At 42.4% G+C, this 22,436-nt stretch overlaps 1 protein-coding gene across 1 annotated transcript in view; it reads right to left on the bottom strand.

The window, feature by feature from the left end:
* The window catches only part of LOC136098216 (E3 ubiquitin-protein ligase rnf213-alpha-like), a 62,221-nt gene extending 39,988 nt beyond the window's left edge, over nucleotides 1-22,233 (bottom strand). The window contains exons 1-23 of the mRNA XM_065831426.2: nucleotides 22,145-22,233; nucleotides 21,755-21,875; nucleotides 20,367-20,406; nucleotides 19,974-20,042; nucleotides 19,694-19,870; nucleotides 18,859-19,073; nucleotides 16,626-16,897; nucleotides 12,425-12,630; nucleotides 11,376-11,549; nucleotides 10,552-10,750; nucleotides 9,600-9,664; nucleotides 9,034-9,229; nucleotides 8,552-8,671; nucleotides 8,356-8,454; nucleotides 8,030-8,158; nucleotides 7,630-7,828; nucleotides 6,679-6,858; nucleotides 5,136-5,267; nucleotides 3,703-4,280; nucleotides 2,572-2,737; nucleotides 2,161-2,378; nucleotides 1,441-1,578; nucleotides 723-902 (exon numbers count right to left, since the gene is read on the bottom strand). Of these exons, the coding sequence (XP_065687498.2) occupies nucleotides 723-902; nucleotides 1,441-1,578; nucleotides 2,161-2,378; nucleotides 2,572-2,737; nucleotides 3,703-4,280; nucleotides 5,136-5,267; nucleotides 6,679-6,858; nucleotides 7,630-7,828; nucleotides 8,030-8,158; nucleotides 8,356-8,454; nucleotides 8,552-8,671; nucleotides 9,034-9,229; nucleotides 9,600-9,664; nucleotides 10,552-10,750; nucleotides 11,376-11,549; nucleotides 12,425-12,630; nucleotides 16,626-16,897; nucleotides 18,859-19,073; nucleotides 19,694-19,870; nucleotides 19,974-20,042; nucleotides 20,367-20,406; nucleotides 21,755-21,860 (3,858 nt within the window). The 5' untranslated portion in view covers nucleotides 21,861-21,875; nucleotides 22,145-22,233. The remainder of the gene's footprint in view (nucleotides 1-722; nucleotides 903-1,440; nucleotides 1,579-2,160; nucleotides 2,379-2,571; nucleotides 2,738-3,702; nucleotides 4,281-5,135; nucleotides 5,268-6,678; nucleotides 6,859-7,629; nucleotides 7,829-8,029; nucleotides 8,159-8,355; nucleotides 8,455-8,551; nucleotides 8,672-9,033; nucleotides 9,230-9,599; nucleotides 9,665-10,551; nucleotides 10,751-11,375; nucleotides 11,550-12,424; nucleotides 12,631-16,625; nucleotides 16,898-18,858; nucleotides 19,074-19,693; nucleotides 19,871-19,973; nucleotides 20,043-20,366; nucleotides 20,407-21,754; nucleotides 21,876-22,144) is intronic.
* Nucleotides 22,234-22,436: the final 203 nt, after the last annotated feature.

Genomic DNA, 22,436 nt, shown 5'->3' with positions numbered 1-22,436 from the left:
ATTCCTGAACAAGAACACGCTTTAGAAGTGCATGTTTCCTGAAAAACTTCTACTACTCTTCAAAAATGCTGGTTCCATGGAAAATAGGCCATATCTATTGGAGGAACAAGAAGGTAACACCCCTAAATATTATGATGAGCTGTATCCCACCCTCAGAATCACCACCTTTGAGATATCTGGTCCTTGTGAGGTTTCTTCATCTTTGACTGAAGCACTGCCCTGCTTACAGTTGATCAGACAGCAAGCAGTTGAGGTGATTTTTCAGATATGTAGGAGAACACCTCACTTCAAACATCTTCTGAATAAACAGCTTGTATATGAAATAAGGAAAAGGAATTTTCAGTATGTAAAGCATCTGGTTTGTGGTGGGTGGCCACACTGGGGTGACCTCCATCACACAGCTGGAGTTGCCTATTTCTCTTCATTCACCACAGCTGGAGCTTAGATAGCTTGCTTGAGTGGAGATATCCACATCATTAACATGCAGGTGAGGCCAAGACATCAGAGAGTAAGACTTCTACACACTCCACCATCACCTTGCAAGGGAATGGCTGTACTTATAATTTGCCTTACACTTGATATCTGGGAGTCTGCTGCCTCCGTTTCTGAAGAGACAGAGTTGAAGGTCAAAGATGAGTCTTCATGAAAGAATTCTAGCCAAAACTCTCAAGTTTTATAGACACTGTTTTCTAAGCACATACTGGTGTTGCACTGTGGCTTACCTCTAGGAAGCGGTTTGCCTCCTCTCTGCCTTGCTCAGCTTTTGTGGTGATCAACATAAGCTTGTTCTGGAGCTCTGTGAGCTGGGCCAGGCTGTATTCTTCAGCCTTCTGATCTGTCTGACATGCTTCCTCTGGGGTTTCCTTTGGCAGCTGCACTGAAATACAGTCCTCAAGGACAGCCTGGAAACCAAGTAAGAGGATCAGCCCTGCTCTGTCTTTTTTCCCTGTTTAATTTCCCATCCTTGTGCAATGGGCCTTCAAGAATAGTAGTAGTATATCCCTGCATATCACAGCCAAATATCAAGTTTTCCCATGTCTTAAGATGTGGATCATTCCTGTTGTACGGGGTTCACTCTTTTGCCGTGTGCTGCAAGCACCACTCTCCTTGAACGATGCAGTGACAGTTCAGATTTTAAATCTTCCCCTTTCTTTCTTCTCTTTTTTCCCCCTTTCTCAGTGATCAAGTTGGTTGTTTTTTGTATTAAAATATTGCTTCTTCTCCTCCCTGTGGACAACCTCTCGCCTCCCCTGATTCCGCCTTGAAAATGACCAAGGTTTAATGGGAAATATGACATAAGGTTGTGTTTCTTTCAAACCTGACTAAAGATGTATTGACTATCTGACATACTCCTTGAAAATGGATTTCAATAATTTTAATTTCTTTTTGGACAGAAACGACCCCCCAGAAAGTACTCTGCAAAGCATGGAGAACCACTACCTTGAATTTTTTAGGTGCTGAGATGATGAAAATCCCCCTGCTGTTGATGTCTCTGGCTTGAGAGATTGAGGAATGCTCTATGGAGCCATGAGAGTCATGAACCATCCGTATCCACTCTCTGTTATCACAAGAAGCTTTCTGTTAAAGAAAAAACCCAACACAACAGAATGAAACCTAATAACTGGTTGGCAGCTCTGTAAGGATATTTTTGGTAAGAGTGGGTTTTCTTGTGCCTGCTGCAGCTGAAGGGACAAAGCACAGCTGTTGCACTCAAATCTGCATCTATCTTACAAGGTTTCTGAAAGCCAAAGCCAGTGAATAAGTATTTTGTGAAGCTCCTGTTCTCTGCCAGTCTTTGGTAATTTGAGGGAAGAGTGTCAGTTAAACGGTAGCCTGAGTAGGAGGTTATAGTTTCTGCGGAGAGGATTAAGGAAGACAGCACTAGAGTAGACTGTCTGAAAACAAAGAGCATTGGATTAACTTTCTTCTGCATGTGACACCTAATGGGTTTCCTCCATTTATTCTCACATATGCATGTGAGCTCTTTTAAGGTGTCTCAACTGAAGCCCCAAACAGCATGGATTTCTCATAGGTCTCATGTCATATCTGCTACGCCCACTTGGCTGTTTTGAGTCCCCTAGGCCATGACACCAAACTTTGGCAATTCATGCTCCTAATATGAATCCAAGTAATTTTGGAACATGGGATTTGTAGACTCACCAACTTCTTGGGCAGATTGTTGTCTTTTGAAATGGTTTCATTGATGAACAACAGGGCTGCAGAGAATTCTTCAAATCCAGATGTGGATCTCAGGTCAAATATAATGGGTGCTGAAGCAGCCATGGAATCACGGAAGAACAGCAATTTGTCAATATCTATGTCATTTTCACCTGCAGAAATTGATGCCAGCTCCACAAATACAGGGATTTCTGTTTTGTCTGGAAAAAAAAAAAAGTAACAAATAAAAAATACAAATATGAAACACATAGTTGAGAAGTATCATAGTTGACTGAGTAGCTCACATAGGTGATTCATACAATGCCTCTGGCTGTTGTGACAAGTAGGGACTAACCGATCCCTTTCTATTGCCTCGCTTTTCTGATCGGTCCGTTACATCCCAGTACAACTCACCTTTTATTATGGTTTTGATCCAGGAGACAAAACCTTTCCTTGTGCATTCAAGAAGTTCCCTCAAAAAGTCCAGCGTCTCTTCTCGAAGGTGGCTCAAACTATTTTTCACCTTCATCAAGTCCTGGGTCATATAATCAAGTTTCTTTTTCCTGAATTCCAGCTCTTCCTGCAAAAAAAATCCCAACATTCTGATGTGTATCACTTGGTAAGGGAAGGGGGAAGGTAAGCTCTGCTTCCACTCAGGGTCTTTTCCAAAGGGCCAGCTCCCCAGAGACCTGTATTCCTCTCATTCCATCTGTTTCATAAACTCAATCTAGTTATTTCAATACAAGTCCCTGCAGTAGAGGCACAGAATCATGATATAAAGCTTGTCTGCCATGTGCATTGAAGTCCTAATCACTAAAAAGACCTTTCCACAAAAGTTACAAGGTCTGCTCCAATTTAAAATTTCTGGGGAAACCTGCCCAAAACATGGAAAGCTATTCAAAGTACAAAAAGTTACAGAACATCCAGCTGCTGCTTGGAGCTACCCATGCAGTGGAGCATTATTACTACCCTAATAGAAAGGTTATGACAATAAAACATAAAACAGGAGGCTTCAAATTCTGAAAAAAAATAACATGTGGAAACCAAATGAAGAATTGCTGGAGTTGGTAGAGAATATTAGGTTGGGATCTGTTATTTAACTCCCAGAGTTTTTTACTTCTGGTTCTACCAGAAACTTTCCAGAGGTTGGGAAAGAGACAATTTCTCTGTCTATCACTTGATGCAGAATTTGGTTGCTGACACACACAGACACCTGCATCCATTGTCCTCATACAGTTGCCTCAGATGCCCTTGGGCATCTCTAATGGCACTGGGAGCTCACTTGTGGACAACCAGAAGTCTGATTAAGGGTGAGCTGAATCACGTTCCTGACTCCACTTACTCCACTGTAAAGGTGCCAAGCTAAAAGAGGGACTGTTACAACAGTAAAATTTGTATTCCAGAAGAAAAATTTCATCTACTGTGTCCAGTATGATTTAGTTAAAAGTTGACACACAAGAGCAGAGGTTCCCCATTCAGATCTCTCAACACAGAAGATACAAAAGTACTCAGTATAAGCCAGATATCCATGTGTGTCCTACATACGTATTTTGTTAGGTCGCTGAGAATCTGAAAATTTCCAGTAAGGTCAAGTGTTTCCCGCAGTTCATCAATCATCTTGGCAGTGTTCACCACAGTAGACAGGGTGACGTAGTTTTTAATCTTCTCCAATGCAGCATCTACCCAGATGGTTTTTTCATTCCTTTCCCCTTCACTCATCTCCATAATTTTAAACTCCTTTTTGAGTTGACTCTCATCTGCTAACTCTTTATCAAAATGGCTCTGCACCCTCCCAAGGGTGATGGAAAAGTCTTTGAGGGTCAGATAGGTACTCTGAAAGTCAGCAAGGGCTGGCTTATAAATACTTTCGTGCACAGCTTCTATCGAGAGAATTTTGGCTTCAGGGGGTTTGGCCTTGATTTGCTCTGCTTTTTGCTTCCACAGTCTCAAAAAATAATTGCTTTCCCTTAAGTTATGAATTTTTTTCATCATGTCACTGTATTTAGGAGGGTGTTGCAATGCAGGAAGTTTCTTCTCTCCATTCACAGAAAATTTGCTTATAGACATCTGATCCTTAAAAAGTCTTGTTTCACTGAAGATTTCCATCACAACACTTGTGTCCACTAAACAAGGCAGAAACAAACAAAATAATTGGTGCATTTCTGCATCTAGAAAGTTGCTTACCCTCCAAGCACAGAAATATTCTGAACCTGACTGCAATACCAAAGAGGATGGGACGTGTGTGTATGTATTTGTTTGTAGTAAAGTTCTTGAGGAAAAACTGAAGCCAAGAACACCAGAACAAATGGTAGGCAAAATCAATTGCTCCGTGATGAGGAAGGGAGCCTTCAAACGATGGCCTTGAAACTATGGTAGTGTCTGTACTGTTGGAAAACAACTTAACTTTGAAGTAGAGGTTGAGAATTACTTCACCATTGTCTCACACCAGCTGGAGAATCAGTTCTGTCGATTCTTGCGCCCAGTCTGAGATCTTTAACACTGGGACATGTATGTTCCCCTGCTCTGCAGGAAGAGCTCACTAGGTGAGACTTCCCAGCCAGTATACCTTTCTGCTACTTTTTGCTAGTTCTGTCCTTCTCTTTTCAGATCCCAGATCTTGTCTGAAATTGTCCTATCTGAAATGCACTTTCCCCCTACAAACATTCGTCTAAGTAGGTAATCTAACCTTTTATGTCACTTAGCAAAATGAAGTACCTGGCACTGTTTAATCTTTCACCGTGATACAGGTTTTCCCACTATTCTGACTCCTTCCATATATAAACCCCTATTGACTTTCCCCATCCCTTTTTTCCTTAAAGAGCTCCCTGCTTACTCTCTCTGAGCCACTGCTTGCCACTAGACAGTCATGCAGCACTATTATCTGGAGTATTTGCTACCAACTTTTTATCTTAGGATGCAGCTCCCCATTCAAGAACCACATAGGCAATCCCATCCTCTCAAATTGAATGGATTGGTACCATTTATCACATCCATTATGTTGTTGCATAGATGCAGAAACGAGCGTGTCTGCTTCTTTTGCTCTTCCAATTGCTCATATTCCTCCTTTCTGACTTTCAGGACTGTTGCTATGCAGTTGGAGACAGAGGAATCTGAGGAAAGAAACAAACAAAAAAACCCCATGCTTAGACCTCAGATACAGAGGATTTTTGAGCAAATAACCTGCAGAGACAGAAGAGCTACTGGAAACATAACCACTGCCAGTGAAAAACACATACTTGAATTTGCACAAAGGCTGTGTCACCTAATGTAAAAGCAGCAGTATCAACCCAGAGCCATTCTGATGTGATCCCTGCCAAAGTCTAAAACCCTCTGAGACATGTGGATGAAGTTTATTATTGGAGAAGGATTTGAAATAATTTTCTTCCAGGTTTTTGTTAAATATAGGTGGATTTTGAAACTGGACCATGACCTTGACGTGTATTCTGTAACTGACATAAATAACAACAGGAAAACAAGAAGTAAACCACTAAACTGAGTGGTGCAGCTAACACACCTGAGGGACAGGATGTAATTCAGAGGGAAGTGGACAAGTTCCACAAGTGGACGCATGTGAACAAGGCCAAGTGCAACTTCCTGCACCTGGGTCGGGGCAACCTCAGATACCAATACAGGCAAGTGATTATTTCTTGTGGATGCCTGGAGTCAGAGGGCTCTGTTTCTGTTTCTTGTGAGTGTATGCATGCACACTGTGGATCCTCATTATTCTTATTTTGCTGTGCCCCAATAATTTCCTCAACTGATATCCGAACCTGTGTTTTATGTTGTTGGAGTGCTAACTAATTGTACAAAATCTGTTCCTAGTTGGTTTATTGTCTGCACTCTGGCTAGAATAAAGACTGTTTTGGAACTTGTTGTCTGCCTAAAACTGACTTTGGGGTGCCTCTGTGACAGCCTGTTGCAATAGGACAAGTGGTAATGGTTTTAAACTAAAAGAGCGTAGGTTCAGATTAGATACAAGGAAGAAATTTTTTTACGGTGAGGGTGGTGAAACACTGGCACTGGTTGCCCAGAGAGGTGGTAGATGTCTTATCCCTGGAGACACTCAAGGCCAGGCTGGATGGGGCTCTGAGCAACATGATCTGGTTGAAGATATCTCTGTCCATTACAGAGGGGCTGGACTATTACAGATGACCTTTAAAGGTCCCTTCCAACCCAAACTATTCTATGATTCTAACAACACAGATACAATTCTATAAATAAATCACAAGAACACTGCAATATTTTAACAGATATGCATTGTACAGACGAAAAGTATTGTTTTCTGTCCTTCATAGTGTTAACAGGGCTTAAAAACATTGTATTTAACTTCTATAGTTTTTCTTTGTGTTTGTTCTCTTGCAGATAATTTTTTGTTTTCTTTGTATTTTAGATATCTTTCCGGTACATAGATTTTTTTTGCCTCTTTCCAATAGATATATATTTTTACTTGCCCCATGCATATGAAAACACATCACATGGAACTACTGTTTTGAGAAATGAATTTGGAAACTGTGAACTCACCGCAGATGCACAGTATATTCTGAAACAGCACTTGATGTTGCAAGATGATGGACAGTATGTTGCAGGGGATGTCTCCTGAGAAAACTTGATGCCTCAAACAGCGAAAGAAATTGGAAAACTGGGAAAGCAGGATTTTTGCTCGTTCACTGATCCGTTTTTGAAGCTCGTGCTCTGCTTTTTCTGTAAAATATATGAAATTAGTGATAGAGCAGTGCTTTCAGAAGAAGCAGTTTTCCCACTGGATTTCTTTTTAATGTACCTCCTCAGGAAGAGCTAGGAGCTTCACAGCACCCCACACCAAGCCATGAATACCAAGGGGATCTGTTACAGCCATCTTTGTGGACTGTGCAGATCTGGTTGTTTTCCAATTAAGTGGCCAACACCAACCTATGGGAAAAATATTGCTTTGTTCCCAGTCAACGTAAAATAGCATTTTTCAATTGTTTCAGGTACATGAAAATCCTGGCCTATCTTTGGTTATAACCTGCCTTCATGAAGGAGGCAAACCTCTGGGGTGCTTTTAAATTAGCATTTCTGTTATTTTTTCTCGTCTTCAGAGAGCTTTTTTTTTTTTTTTTTTTTTTTATATATATATCCTTCATTTAATAAATGAAACATTTCCCAGGAATGAGCAACAAAATTGAGATGCTTCTTAGTTTCTGAAATGAAACATCATTTTTTTTTTAGACTATGTGAATATTTGGTCTCTTCCACTTTGTGTTGGCAACAAACCTAGCAGATCTTTGAACAGAGCTGGTGAAACCTCATATTCCCTTCTAGCAAGAGAAAGGACTTGATCACAAATTTCATTCACCCAGCTTCATGGCTGAACTTTTGTTTGGTGTGAGATTTTAGTGATAAGTGCACCAGATGTTGCTTGGCTTTCAGAGCCCATCAAAACTCAGTTTCAAACCAAGAATTTTAAAAAGAGAAACTCTGTGGGAAACTCACTGTAAGCAGAGAAGAGATCATAGATCACAGAAGAGCTGAGCATCTCTGCAAGAGCTGGGCCCATGCTGTCAAATCTATCTTTTTCCAATGTGCTCATCTTTTCTGAGAATACTTTTTCAACAACAGCAGAAAGCACTTTCCCAACACTTGACCTGTTTGTTTTGAGGACTTCAGAAAACATTTCTGGTAACATGGCCTCCTGTAAAGACAAGAAATTTCTCCTCTTAGTCGTAAATAGGCTTTGTAGAACCTATGCCTTTACAGAAAATTCCTCTCCTGCTCCATTAACCCACCACAGGCCAAACAAGCACAACCAGCAAAGTGGTCAGCTCAGTGTGGCAGGAGGTAGAAACTCCATTGTGCAAGAATGAAGTGTGGATTTTAGATAGAAAGTCTGTACCTCACTTTTCTCAAAGTATGTAATCTTTTGAATGACACAGTCTGTAAAGCAGCTTTCCAGATTTGTATTCCAATTCTTGTCAATCTTCATGAATTCCAAGTAGAAGCTCAGAAGTTTTCTGACATCTACCTGCAGGGAGGAAATGTTTAAGCTGCAGTTGCTTTCTAGGGCCTTACCCAATATAATTGGGATCTCACAGTGCAGGAGGAGTTATCCCTCTCTGCACCTCAGCTCTCATCTTCCAAACACTGACTGGGACAAAACAGAGCATCCTGGGATCAGGAGAAGTCTGACCACCACCCCCTGCTTGGAGATAAGTAACTTACTTTCTTCAGCCACCTTTCCGCTGTCGAGTATATCAGGATTTGCCATTTCTGGGTCCAGTCCACACAGAGGATCTTAAATGAGAACAGCTGTTGCCACGTCTGTGGCAGAAAAGTAAAGCTGGTCAGTTGGGCCTCAAGGTACAGACAGACCTTCCAGGGTGGGTGGTTATCCCTTGTGTGGGTTCATTTTACTCACATCAATGTTTTCCAGGAACCGTCTAGTTTCCATGGGTGGCCTGGGAAAGGATTTTTCCAGCCACTTCTTGATGTTATCTGCAAACTCATTGAACCTTTCGGAGGTGAACTGCTGAAATTCCTTGGGAAATGAAAAAAATGAGAGAATCAGCAAGGAGAGCTGGATTTTCACTCTGACATTTGATCCTTAACTGCTGTGAAAATGAAGTCCTTCCCACAACTATCCAGGGCCTTCAAGAAGAAAAATGGCTGGCACACCAGCTACCAGCTTTGTTTGCACCTCTGCCTATGCAAACCCTCTTCATTTGCCCCAGCGCAAATTCTGACAAGGTTAGAACTAGTAACTGAGAAGGACAGCCACATGTTCTGCCATCACTCCTTTAGTTGTCTGTGTTTGGATGAAGCAAACCTGAACTCCTGATGCTTCTCAGCAAAAAAGACATGGGTATATGTCTTCATGAAAGCTGTGGGTGTTGTTTTTACCTGATCTTCTTGCAACACATCTGATTTTGCAGCAAACATGTCAAGTATCCGTAGTAGCGACTTTACCAAGCTAAACGGCACCATATGCCAATGCTTTAAGAAAAATGAAAGGAGCATATATGTTGAAATCAGACACGACAAGGCATCCTCCTTATTTGTAGGCTTCGTCAGTGGATCCGTACTCCTTGGCAGGTGCCTGTGGACACAGAAGAGCACTATACTCCTCTTGTGCTAATTCTAGTGACAGCATTTAAAAAACAGTCAACACAACCTTGAGCTTAACTGTCCTTCATTTGCTGGACAACACTATGCAATCTCAGCCAACTTATGTGTCTGAATTTGGAGCCAAATCCCACAACACGAGATGGAGGTAGACTGTCTGACAGGACCTCCTTCACACATGATAGTCCTCAGCCCCAGAGGGGTTTAAAGGATTATGATGTACAACAAACAAAGAAAATTACTACGACTTCCCTTGTTCTGCTCAACCACAACTGTAGCCATCCATTCCCACCTTCTCCACAGACCTCTCCCAGTATTTCTCCTCTCAGAAGGTTAGCACTTACAAGTCCTTGAACCAGAATGCCATCCTGTCAGCAATGTTGTTCAAAACTCCAATCAAATCCTCTTCCTGAATAGAGGGAAAAACATACACTGAAAACAATTGTGAAAACATATCCATTCCTAGAGCTGAGGTGGTCTCCTGTGAAAACTGAGAAGTGTGAAACTTCAGAGATTTTTTTTTTCTGCCAATGTTTGACTGAACTGCCCCCCTCTCCCCACCAGCTCTTCCACATGGAAAAGCAGATCTAGTTCCTATTAAAACAATCTCTTCAAATCCCACAGAAGCCAGCTCTCTCCAAGATCTTTGGAGTTCAGAGGATGATGTGGGAGGGCTCACCTCAGATTTTTTCAAGTACAAATCAGTGTGTGTTGGGGGTGAACCCTATAATAAACACCAATAAGTTGATTTTAAGTGGAATTCCTCCCCAGGGCTTCAGAGTATATTACAACCATCTAGTTAAAATGTGAGAATGACAGGAAGTAGGTTCCCTCATGCAAGTCCAATTTTGATTTAAAAATAATCACTGCCCTAAAAAATGAAGTTAGATCTTTAACTTCCCTCTTTTAACTTTTCCAACTTCAAAGAAAGTTCTAATTGGTTCATCGCCACAATGTTAATTTTGGTTACTGTTCTGGGGACAGGATGCAAAAACTACTAAAAGACTGTGATTAAAATTCACTCAATACAGCATTTGCTAGTCATTTTCCAACCAGGCCAAAAATCAATGAGATCCCCCTGCATTTTCTCTTTTGACACTTCTCTCAAGACACAGGTAGTGAGCTCTTGCTCCAGGTTACTATGATTCAACCCCTTTGGATTTGTTGAAAATTTCCTCAGGAGACAGAGAGACTTTCTGGTTCACCTGTCCAAAATTGCACAACTTTCCATAACCTAGCAAAGAAATGCCAACAATAAGTTGATCTACTACCGTGTGTATTGTCTGATTGCCTTACATGCACTTGGGATGCTTTACAGACAACGTCAATAATGCGTTGGTGCACAGTATTCAGGAGGAGGTAAGGTGGAAGCTTGATCTGAAGCAGGCAGCACTTGGTGAAATTCTTCAGTGCCAACATCTCCAAGACCATCTTTGCTAGTGGACAGCAGCTTTCAATTAATGACTTCTGAATCTCTATCATCGCCAGGACTTTCCTATGGAAAAGAACTATCAACAGCAGATACTCTTTGGAGCATCAGGAGGCACTTTGTGCCATCTTATGTGCTTCTGTGGCTGGTAAATGTGGTACTGGACTTAAAAAAGATGTTGCTGGACACTAAGTAGGATATATGGGAATTTTTAGCAAGTGAATTTACACAGTAAGCCTTTTTTTTTAATTTTTCTAGGCTATTAAGAAATTCAGTCCAGGGGATACCACCTTGTGTGAGTGCACATACATGCCTTTTCTCCCTGTTCACTTTGCCTGGAGACAAGATATTTTGGAGTGAGTCCACATTTCTCCATGTGAAATAATGCTCAAAAGAGGATCTAGGGGTGGTTCTTTCCCTAAGACCACTCCCAACAGACTGTCTAAATGAGACTGCACAATTCTTAGCTCAGTCTTCCTCCTCCTCCAATTTGCCTTCAAACACTCTCCTCCTAGTTAGAACTCAGGAAAGGAGTAGGATGTATCAGAAAGGCAATTGCTTGCATCCCAGGGAAGAAACAAGGTTTCTGGTGGTTAGAAGTTCGAAAGTAAAAGCAAAGAAAAAATATTTTAACAGTACAACAGCTCTATACTGTGATCCAGCCTTGATGATCTCTCCCTTTCAAACATACCTCTGCTTCCCTCCATCATTTCTTATCTCCAACAAGTGTTGTAAGGGAATGGTTTCTGGAAAAAAGGGGTCATCTGTCTTCTCTGTGATTGCATACAGCAATGGAATCAGCCAAATCAGCAAGGTGTTGCCTTTATTTCTTACGCACATTTTCTTCACAGATGAAATGTAATTGCTGAAAAGAAAGAGAACACCCAAAAACCTCCACCAATGGTCAGAGCTCACAAAAACACCTCCTAGGATGGTGTGGGAGCTATGTACTTTCCCCTCAACCCAACAGCATTCATCTTGCCAATATATGGATCCATGAAGTTGTGTGAGAGGGAGAGCTTGGATCTAGCGATCTTATCAGCAAACATCCATGTACAACAAATAAGTCCCACCCCAGCTTTGTCAAACCAGTCTCCCTTCATAAGTTTTGCATAGCAAAGGAAAATCAAAAGAAAAATAACTCGAATGCTATAGATTATACCAAAACAGCATGACAGAATACAGTAATCTGATTTTGTGACCTAATATACCTATTTTTGTAAGGCTCAATTCAGCTGCCTATGCAAAAATGCCAAATTCTCTTTGAGATGTCTGGACATTCAAGACAGACCTGCAGGGCTTTCAGATATGAACCAGAAGTTCTGGTAGACATTAATCCTTTCAAAGTTTCAGCAGGAGACTTGATGAGATAGCAGATGGCATCTAAAATGACACTGATGCCCAGCTGAGTCTTGGATCTCCAACAATTATAACAGAACCCCAGACACCTACAGAGGTGCATAATTGTAAGGGTCTGAATCTCAAATCAATTCCTGCCAAAAACAGGACCTGCATCTCTCCTTCCATTGGAGACCTGGCAGAAGAGATACATTGTACTGGTTATGGCAGCCAGTGGCAGAAATACAGCTAGGAAGCATTGGAGTGAAGGGAAAAGAGTGTTGGGGGACCACACTCCAACTCTGTCTTCACACAATTGCTCCAAAGTGAACAGGTCCCAATGAACTGAATGACTATGAAAGGATTTGTAACTCAAGAAAGTAGGATGACAATTTTAATTACCTCTTTCCTCTCAGATGCTTGAATTTGCCTTGAAATGGGCCAATATCCTGGAAGACTTTTTCAGCCTTCATGATTATATCTTTGCTTAGTGTGATGTTATAACAAAATGAGGTGTGTAAGGCAAAAAGCAGGCCATCATCTTTATCCTCCTCTGTCTCCAGGCATCCCAATATCTTGTCCATGAACTTTATCATGTTATCGTGCAACTGGACAAAGAGAATAAGGAAGAGGAGTTTCACCAAGACAGACAGGACAACTTTACTTGAGGAGTTGGGAAGGGTTCAGGAAGGGGAATGGAAGATGGAAGTTGCTAAGAATCATTATCTGGAGGCAAAAGCCTTTCAGTTTAACCACTTACTTAAATACAGGTTCCTGTCTTTGCAACAGCTAACAAATTTCTTAGCTTCCGTTGTGTCTGACTGCCCTGGCACTACCACAGGGAAAAGTTTTCCTGCCTACCATAAGTTTACGAAGCAGTTCTTCTATGCTGAATCCACACCAGCACCAGGTGCCTACTAGCTGTCCATTCTAGGATGTTGAAGCCCCACCACAGATGAAAATAAGATCAGATTACAAGATATAAACAGATCTTCAGTCTCCAAGCTGAGCTGGGAAATTAAAGAGAATCCAAAGGAACAGTGGAGATTCTCTCAGAGGCCTAGCTTGGTATAGGAGTGTGATTCCATGACTGAGAAACCCAAAAGACAGATAAACAACTTTCACCTAGACAGAGATGCAGCATGTATCACTCAACTTCTCTCATTGGGGTTTCACTACAGATGACTTGCAAGGCATTGCTCTGCATCCTATGGAGCCTGGGTGTATTTCATGCCTTCCACTATGTATGATCTCTCAGGATACATCAACAATGTAAGATAACATCCTCACCTAGCTGTTTTTAACCTAGGTACCCAGTCCTTTTCTGGACACACCCTGCTGATTCCCTCTGCAGCAACCCCAAACCATACCAGGTGGATATGGCACCTCAGCTCAAATAAGGCTTCCATTCAACAGCACTGGTATGTTGAGCCTGACCAACAGCCAAACCTCCACCAGGCTTTGCACTTAGTTTCCTCTCCTGTGGGCCAGGGTGAAAATATAAGGGAAGTCAGAAGACTCATAAACTGAGATAACAACAGTTAAATACTGAAAACAAAAGCTGTACATGTCAACAAAGCAAACAATAATTCATACATTGTTTCTCACTGGCAGGCAGATGTTCAGGCCCTTCCTGATTGGCAGTGCCTCACCAAGCGTAACAGTTGCTTGGGAAGACAAATGTAATTACTGTAAATATCCCTCCTTCCTCCTCATTTCTCTGAGCTACTATTACTGAGGACAACAACATATGGTATGGAATATCCCTTCGGACAATTTGGGTCGGTCGTCTTGGCTACATCCCCTCCTAACCTCTTGTCCACCACCAGCATACTCACTGTGAGGAACTGAGGGAGACAAAAAGCCTTGATGCTGTACAAGCCCTGTTAAGCAATAGCCAAAACATTAATTTGTTATCAACACTGTTTTAGCCACAAATGCAAGAGACAGCGCAACAAGCTGTGAAGAAAGTTAACTCCATCCCAGTCAGACCTAGTGCCATCTCGGACAGAAGCCAGTCTGGGATAGCAGTGGACACCAGTGGTGTCCTTCAGCCATGGAGTTTTTGCTTTTTATTGCATTTGCAGGATAGGGATTCAATTCCATGAACAATGAGAATATTTGCTTCAATCTTTCTTCGAGGATTTCTGCTCAGTCCATGACAAGAGATAGAATCATCAAATCACTGAACCGTAGAAGCATAGAATCATAGAATCATTTTGGTTGGAAAACATCCTCAAGATCACCAAATTCAACCATTAACCTAGCACTGGCACTAAATCATGTCCCTAAGAACCTCATCTATAGATCTTTCAAACAACCCCATGGATGGTGGCTCAATCACTTCCCTGGGCAGTCTGTTCCAACGCCTGACAATCCTTTACGTGAATAATTTTTTCCTAATATCCAATCTAAATCTCCCCTGGTGCAACTTGAGGCTATTTCCTCTTGTCCTATCGCTGCTTGGGAGAAGAGACCAACACCCACCTCGCTACAACCTCCTTTCTGGTAGTTGTAGAGAGTAAGTCGGTCTCCCCTCAGCCTCCTTTTGTCCAGGCCGAACAACACTAGAACCCTCAGCTGCTCCTCATAGGATTTGTTCTCCAGACTCTTCACCAGCTTCATTGCCCTTCTTTCTTGTAGTGAGGAGCCCAAAACTGAACACAGGATTCGAGGTAGGGTCTCACCAGCACCAAGTAGAGTCGGACAATCACTCTTTAGTCCTGCTGGCCACACTATTCCTGATACAATCCAGAATGCTGTTGACCTTCTTGGCCACCTGGGCACACTGCTGGCTCATGTTCATCCAGCTGTCAATCAACACCCCCAGGTCCTTTTCTGCCAGGTAGCTTTCCAGCCACTTTTCCCCGAGCCTGTAGCACTGCCTGGGGTTGTTTTGACCAAGCGCAGGACCCAGCAAGTGGTGGTTTTGAACCTCATACAATCGGCCTCAGCCCAACGATCCAGCCTTTCCAGATCCCTCTGTATGGCCTTCCTACCCTTGAGCAGATCAACACTCCCACCCAACTTGATGTTGTCTGCAAACTTACTAAGGATGCACTTGATCCCCTCATTCAGATCATTGATAGAGAGATTAAAGAGAACTGGCCCGAATATTGAGCCCTGGGGAACACCATTCGTGACCGGTCACCAACTGCATTAGACTCCATTCACCACAACTCCTTGGACCCGTCCATCCAGCCAGTTCTTTACCCAGTGAAGAGTACACCCATCCAAGCCATGAGTTGCCAGTTTCTCCAGAAGAATGCTGTGGGAAACAGTGTCAAAAGGTTTTACTGAAGTCTAAGTACACAACACTCACAGCCTTTCCCTCGTCCACTAAGCAGATCATCTTGTCATAGAAGATCAGATTGGTCAAGAAGGATCTGCCTTTCATAAACCCATGCTTGACTTGGCCTCATTGCTTGGTTGTCTTGTATGTGCTGCATGATGGCACTCAGGATGATCTGCTCCAAAACCTTCCCTGGCACCAAGGTCAGACTGACAGGCCTGTAATACCCTGGATCCTCCTTCCTGCCCTTCTTGTAGATAGGCATCACATTTGCTAATCTCCAGTCAACTGGGAACTCCCTGGTTAGCCAGAACTGCTGATAAATAGTTGAACGTGGCTTCGTGAACACCTCTGCCAGCTTCCTCAGTACCTTTGGATAAATCCCATCTGGTCCCATAGACTTGTGTATGTCTAAATGGTGTAGCAGATTGCTAATCAGTTCCCCTTGAATTACTAGGGCTTCATTCTTCTCCCCATCCTTGTCTTCCAGATCAGGGGGCTGGGTACCTGTAGCAGAACTGATTCTATTATTAATGACTGAGGCAAAGAAGGCATTTATTACCTCAGCCTTACCCTCATCCTCTGTTACTGTGTTCCCCCCTGCATCCACCAGAGGGTGGAGATCCTCCTTAGCCCTTCTTTTATTGATTTATAGAAACATTTTTTGTTGCCTTTAACAGCAGTAGCTAGATTCAGCTCTAGTTGGGGTTTGGCCCTCCTAATTTTCTCCCCGCATAACTTCATAGCATCTTTGTAGTCCTCCTGAGTTGCCTGCCCCTTCTTTCAAAGGTCATAAATTGTCCTCTTATTCACGGGTTCCAGCCAAAGCTCTCTGTTGAGCCAGGCCAGACTTATGGCTCACCTTCTGGCATGTGGGGACAGCCTGCTCCTGTGTCTCTAAGATTTCCTTCTTGAAGACAGACCAGCCTTCCTGGGCTCATTTGTCCTTCAGAGCCGACTCCCAAGGGACTCTGCCAACCAGCCTCCTAAACAGATCAAAGTCTGCCCTTCAGAAGTCCAAGGTAGCAGTTCTGCTGACTGCTCTCCTTCTCCAAGAATAGAAAACTCAATCATTTCATGATCAGTATGCCCAGTGAGACCTCCAACAGACAAACTACCCATGAATCCTTCTCTGTTCACAAACAGCAGGCTGCCTTCCCTAGTAGGCTCACTGACCAATTGTGTCAGCGTTTTGATGTTTTCTGTCTGTGGTTCAGAATCCTATGAGGAATTAGAGTTAGCCCCAAAAATTCTCTTCAGAGGTCTTTCTGCTTGGGAGCTCCTTGCTGCTTTGGCTTCATGTATACTTACCACTTGTTCAGTAAGATTAGTTGGAGAATAGGGTTCGCCTTTTGCAGCATCCCCGAGAAAGATTTTGAAGCTCTCCGTGTAGATCTTCAGTTTCCTTTCTATGTTCTTAAATCCATTCTGTAGCCTGATGTGGTGGAGAAATTCATCTGCAAGGTGTTCTATGATACCGCAGTTGACAGACTTTTGGGGCATTGTTGTTGAAGACAATTTAAAGCAAATTTTATTTTTCCTATTAAAATAGCACTTCACGTTTTCAAAAATGGTCCATGTTCCTGGGGAAGAAAACGAGTTTGTAAATGAACCTTCAAACCTATAAAGCATGAGTCTTAAACTGGCCCTGAGCTAATGGTCCAAATTGTTCTACATGAATGCCAAGCCTAGCTGAGCCATTGTGGAATAATTACTGAGGAGGCAAATTATTGAAACTAATTATCAAAGGTACAATTATTGAGAATAAAGTTATGTCCACATCCTTGGCACATAAAGCAGCTGCTCGGTATGCAAGGAATCTACTCTGCCATGGTTCCCATTCCCACCCCACCCCAACCTTCCACCCCACCTGGCCTATGTTCTTGGATGTTCACATATGGAGAGAACAACAGAGAGAATGAAGGGTGGAGTGGTGTGGAGATATCATGGGCAGGCTCCATGTACAAGGCAGGTACAGGAACTAAATGGAACTGTGCACATAGTTGCTGTCAAGTAAGAGAAAATATTCCATTCCATCCAAAATGCTATTTGCTGAGCTAGTAGTTGCGGTGAAATTTGCCCTGTGGATGAATTTGGCCATTATAATCTCATTATAATACCAAAACACACCTCCATACCAAAAGCTATGCGCCTCCATCATGCCTTTATTCTCTTGTGAGCATCTTCCCTGAATTTTTTTAAGTCTATACCTTTAAAATTGAAGCAAGAGAATTTTACACCAATCAATAACAAAGGTATTACTACAGTCACTCAAGCTCCACCTAAACATGGAAAATAATATAAAATACCCTAACAATGGAGGTAACTTAGGGAAAACATCATCATGGAGAAGTCAAAGAGACAGCATTGCAGACTTCTGGGATCAGTTGACAGGCTGAACCTATCTTTGCCCCCAAAGGGACGCCTTTCAGTAAGATTTGCACACTTGGTTATGCCAAGTCTTTCCCTGAGAAACTGAGGCTTCAAGATTGTATTTGTAATTATATAGTCATCTTAGAATATATATATATTTGGTGCCAAAGTGTATTTTTGCAACTGAAGTGTATTTTTTGCGCACTGTACTATATCAATGGCAATATAAAAGAACTTGTACCTGTTGCTTTAATAAAACTCATTATCTGTGGATCTAGTCGTGAGACTCTCTCATTGGATGAGCTCAGACTTATGGTATATATTATACTATTATTGAATCTGTGCAAGCACATGAATTCAATGATCATGACCATACACTGCACTACTGGTGAATCCCTAATCATGTGAATTTAACATAATGCCAGATTGGCTGTTGAATACAATTGGACCTATAGTGCTGACTTGAGGTCATTTTGGTTTAATTGGGCGTCACTCAGAAGCCAAGTTCAGCTGTCCCCAGCCCCCAGAAATACACTGAGGACAAGCTGGAACACAAGGGAGTTTAGTTTCTGCCAAATCAATCTTTTTAGCGCAACAGCAATAACTGAGCCACTTAAGCACAACACTCACCATGCATATTTAAATTCACCCCGAGTTCTCAACTGTGCTTTAGATGGCCCTGGTGTGCATAGCCCATAACTGATTCAAATGCCCCAGCAATAGACGTCTACTACTCTTTGAGTCACTCTGGCATATTCAAAGCATCTGCACAGGGTGGCAGATCTGAAGCTGGGCCTCCAGCTCACCTGCACCCTTCTAGAATTGCAACTGAAGCCTGATGGCAGATGCAAAGGTGATTCAAGGCTTTATTACACACTCTTCCTTGCCTGACAATGAAAAGTCTGATTTTATTCTGGGAACAAGCAAAGTAACTTAAACACTCTTTCCAGAATAGTTTGTGTGTCCTTTACGTAAAGAGTTTGTGTTAAATAAGTAGCCCATGAGCCTATGTATCAAAAATCCCCACAATGACAATGCTTCTGTTGTAGGAAGCAGGTGCTGCCCCACTGAGAGGCAAAACCAGAGAGAGTTTATATTTGTTTGCTGCATGCAAGGATTTATTGGTCATACTTCATTCGAGTTTCACTTTTGAAGGAAGTATGACACTTACCATCTGCCTTGATCTCTTCCTTGGGAATGCTTAACACTCGATGTAATTGACTTTCTGTATTCTTGGAGTCCATTCCATATATATGCTCTAAATTCCATATTCTGCTTTCACGGTCGGCTGAGAGTGCATTTTTAAGAATAGCATATTTATAAAAAATTGGTCCTTTCTGTAGATCAGAAATTGGGATCCTCGCAAAGCCCATCATCAGTTTTCCTCTAGAATGGAATAAAGAGGATGAATTAGTTACTACGCCAAAAGGAGCTTCCATCAGGTTCAACCCCAGATGGACTTTAGCTGTACAGATCAGTTCATGCAGCAGGAACAGGCAACCAACATTCACATTCAAAAACGCAGAGTTCCACAAAATGTCTCTGGCCTTTATAATGGCAGAAAAAATCTTGGCAGTCTGACCTGAGCTTGAAGGTTTATCAGGCAGGAAAGAAATAAAAATAACTGGTAAGAAGTCCTGATGTGAACAACCCTGATCCTAGCCAAAGCTGAAGCTCCTTTGTAGGAAGAACGGGAAATACATCTAGAGATATTCTTGCTGAGTGGTGCAACTGTACCAGAACTGAGTTGACTCTGTTCACTCCATCTTCTCTCATGCAAGCTGTCTGGTGACATTTCAGAAGCTACATAATGTTTTAGACCTCCGTGCAGATATGGCAGATCTGACACAGGACATATAGAAGTTAGACTTAACACTATACCTCACTTCTACAGACAACTAAATTTAGGTGTCTTTGTCTGGAGCCCACACTGGGACCATGAAGTTGGGGTGAGCCATATACTTTCAGAAATGTGACATCAACATACATTTAGGTATGATTTTTACCTTTTTTTCATAACAGCAAATTTCTGGTATTGTCCAGGTTTCTTGTAAAAAGCAACACAGATCGTGGACAACTGTTCAGAAAAATCGGATTTTTTTGACAATACAACAACAAATTCTATGGTCATTATTTCTTCTGTTCGAAGTCTTTCACTGGACAGATACGGATTCTCCAGGAAGCTATTAGAAGGGAGAGAAATATTGCAAAGTCAACATCAAGCCTCCTTCCACCACTCTGTCACCATCTTCACCTGATCTACCAGGGCAGCATTCAGACACTCACATGCATTTCTCCCAGCTTGTGGTTGCAGCTCCTGGAAGAGGAGTATCTTCTGCATCATTTCTTCCAGTCCTGTACAAATATCCTGATTACCATAGAGCATTTACAGCATTTACAGCTGTCTACATGCAAATATCAAGCCACTGTATGAATAATTCAGATACAGGCAGCATGTTGTACACCAAGCGGCATTGCAAAGAGACCAACTCCAGTCCTGGGGGGCCTCTACCTGTCTCCATCTTCATCTGCTGGTGGAGGAAGGAGTTTAAGGGTGGAGTAGCTTTACAGTACCAAAGCTACATCTCCTCCCAAAGGCAGGCCTTTTCCCAGCAATCTCACAGAGCTCCTTGAAGTCTGAAGGGAAAACCCACAGCATAGACCCCCACATCAACGAACCTGCTATTGAATCCCAGGTTTTCTTCACTTTCATGGTCACCTGCAAGTGAGGAGAATGCTTGTGTTAACATCAGCAGAACATGCACACAGTATCACAGTATCACAGTATCACAGTATCACAGTATCAGAGTATCACAGTATGTTTGGGATTGGAAGGCCCCACTGGGGCCAAAGGTTATTACAGGGCCTTTAGCACAAGTTGTAGCATCTTCTTCATCTAGTTCTGCAGACTCCCAGATTAAATCCCTGGTGTAGGAGGTAAGAGACTGACTGTCACACAAGTGTGACACGCTGCTTCATGCAGACAGCCTTTCTTTGGGCCTAGGGAGAATTCGCCATCTTTTCCCTTTTTTTTTTTTCCTTTTGTTTCTGGTAGGACTGGTGGGAAATCGGTTTTATATACAGTTGTATACATTTCTTTATAAATAACATTTCAGCATTTTAAACATAGGTGTCACCACTTATTGCAGGGCAACCATAAAGTGTGGCAGATGCTCTCTACTAACCCCAATCCTCCCCATCAAGGAAAGGGAATAGGAGGAAGGCAAGAGAGACTTACAAATTGGAAAGCTAAAAATGCGTTACTAATAATACTAATGATAAGACAAAATTATGCAAAATACACAAAACCAATGTTAAATTTCCCAGCCTAGCACAGCCCTGGCCTGCAGGGCTGCAGGGCGGGCACCCCAAAGTCCTGAACTGGATGCCACAGTAGACAGGAACTGGATTCAGGAATGCATGGACTTCAACATGGATCAGGACTCCAGGCAAGAGAACAGGCAGGGTTCTCTTTGTACACAGGCCTTGGACAAGGAGAGTGAGAACCTTGTGATCTCCCGGTTTTATACTGTGTATGACATGAATGGCATGGAATATCTAGTTGGTTGATTTTGGTCATCTGTTCTGTCCACCTCTCCTATGTAAGTTTGCCCCTCTCACTTAGGGCACATACAAAATTTATCAGTGACTTTGACAAACCTGGGCCTTTCTGCATACCATTCCTACCATTCCTACCATACCATTCCTACCATTCCTATCATTAGCTCACTAAAACTGTAAATATTGGCTGTTATCAGGTCCGGAGTGAACACCAAAACAAAAAACCATGCAATTAACTTCAGAAAAATGCAGTTACTTAGAAGAACTTAGCTGAAAGGAAAATTCACTAAAAGAGAATTGATCTTGTTTTAAACAAAAGCAGGACAATAGGATAAAGTTCACTCTCCATTACAGGAGCTGAAAGTCTTCAACAGGCAAGTGCTCTTTACTAGATAGTTTTACCGGACTTTCCCGTACTGTATAGAGGAGGAAGTTGCTAGGTTAGAGACACCAGGGATGGTTTGGTGGCTATTTACATCACCTCCACCTACAACATTCCTTCTTACCTCCTTTCTCATGTAGCAGGTTGCTGCCACCTTCCTGGACAGATGGAGACATGGGATGAGGTTCCTCTCTGCTTTCATCCTCTCTGTTGCTCTCTGTACTCTCCATTGCAGCAGTTCAAACCTAGGGAGCCAAGGAGAAAACTTCAGCAACGAGATTTGCAGCTTTGAAGCTAAAGATCTAAAGCAAAGGTTAAAAGATCACAAAGATCAGCCCGAGAAGCACAGGTCTGGTCATTTAACCTCCCTGTCACTGTCCCATGCAATGAGGAGCAGAACCTCATTTAGTGGTTACAACCCCACTGCTTCCACATCCCTCTTCAAGCATTGTAGAGGTTTGCAAACACCTCTGAGAATGCTCAAGAGTATGGAAAAAACAGGTGTTTTTTATACCCTCTCCTGGAAATGCGACTTCACGGGTGTGTTTTGAGGGTTTTCTATGGACTGGGACTTTCCAGACAAATACAGTTCCGCTTAGTCCAGCTCTGCTTTGTGAAAGCGAAAGAAGAGCTGAAATTTCCGTCCTGGACTTTCCTGTGCACTTTCACACGTTTTCTGGTATCCGCCCCTTCTTCCTTCCTGATGCTGCTCGCAGCTGTATTGTGTATTGCTCATCTCTCTCTCTCTCTCTGCAGCTTGGTCTCTAAAAGCTGAAAACTTGCCCAATCCCTTTCCCATACTTGCA

Source organism: Patagioenas fasciata, chromosome 1 (assembly GCF_037038585.1).
Source record: "Patagioenas fasciata isolate bPatFas1 chromosome 1, bPatFas1.hap1, whole genome shotgun sequence".
NCBI classification, from domain to species: domain Eukaryota; kingdom Metazoa; phylum Chordata; class Aves; order Columbiformes; family Columbidae; genus Patagioenas; species Patagioenas fasciata.
The sequence above is the reverse complement of the archived record's forward strand: the minus strand, read 5'-3'. Positions and strand labels throughout refer to the sequence as shown.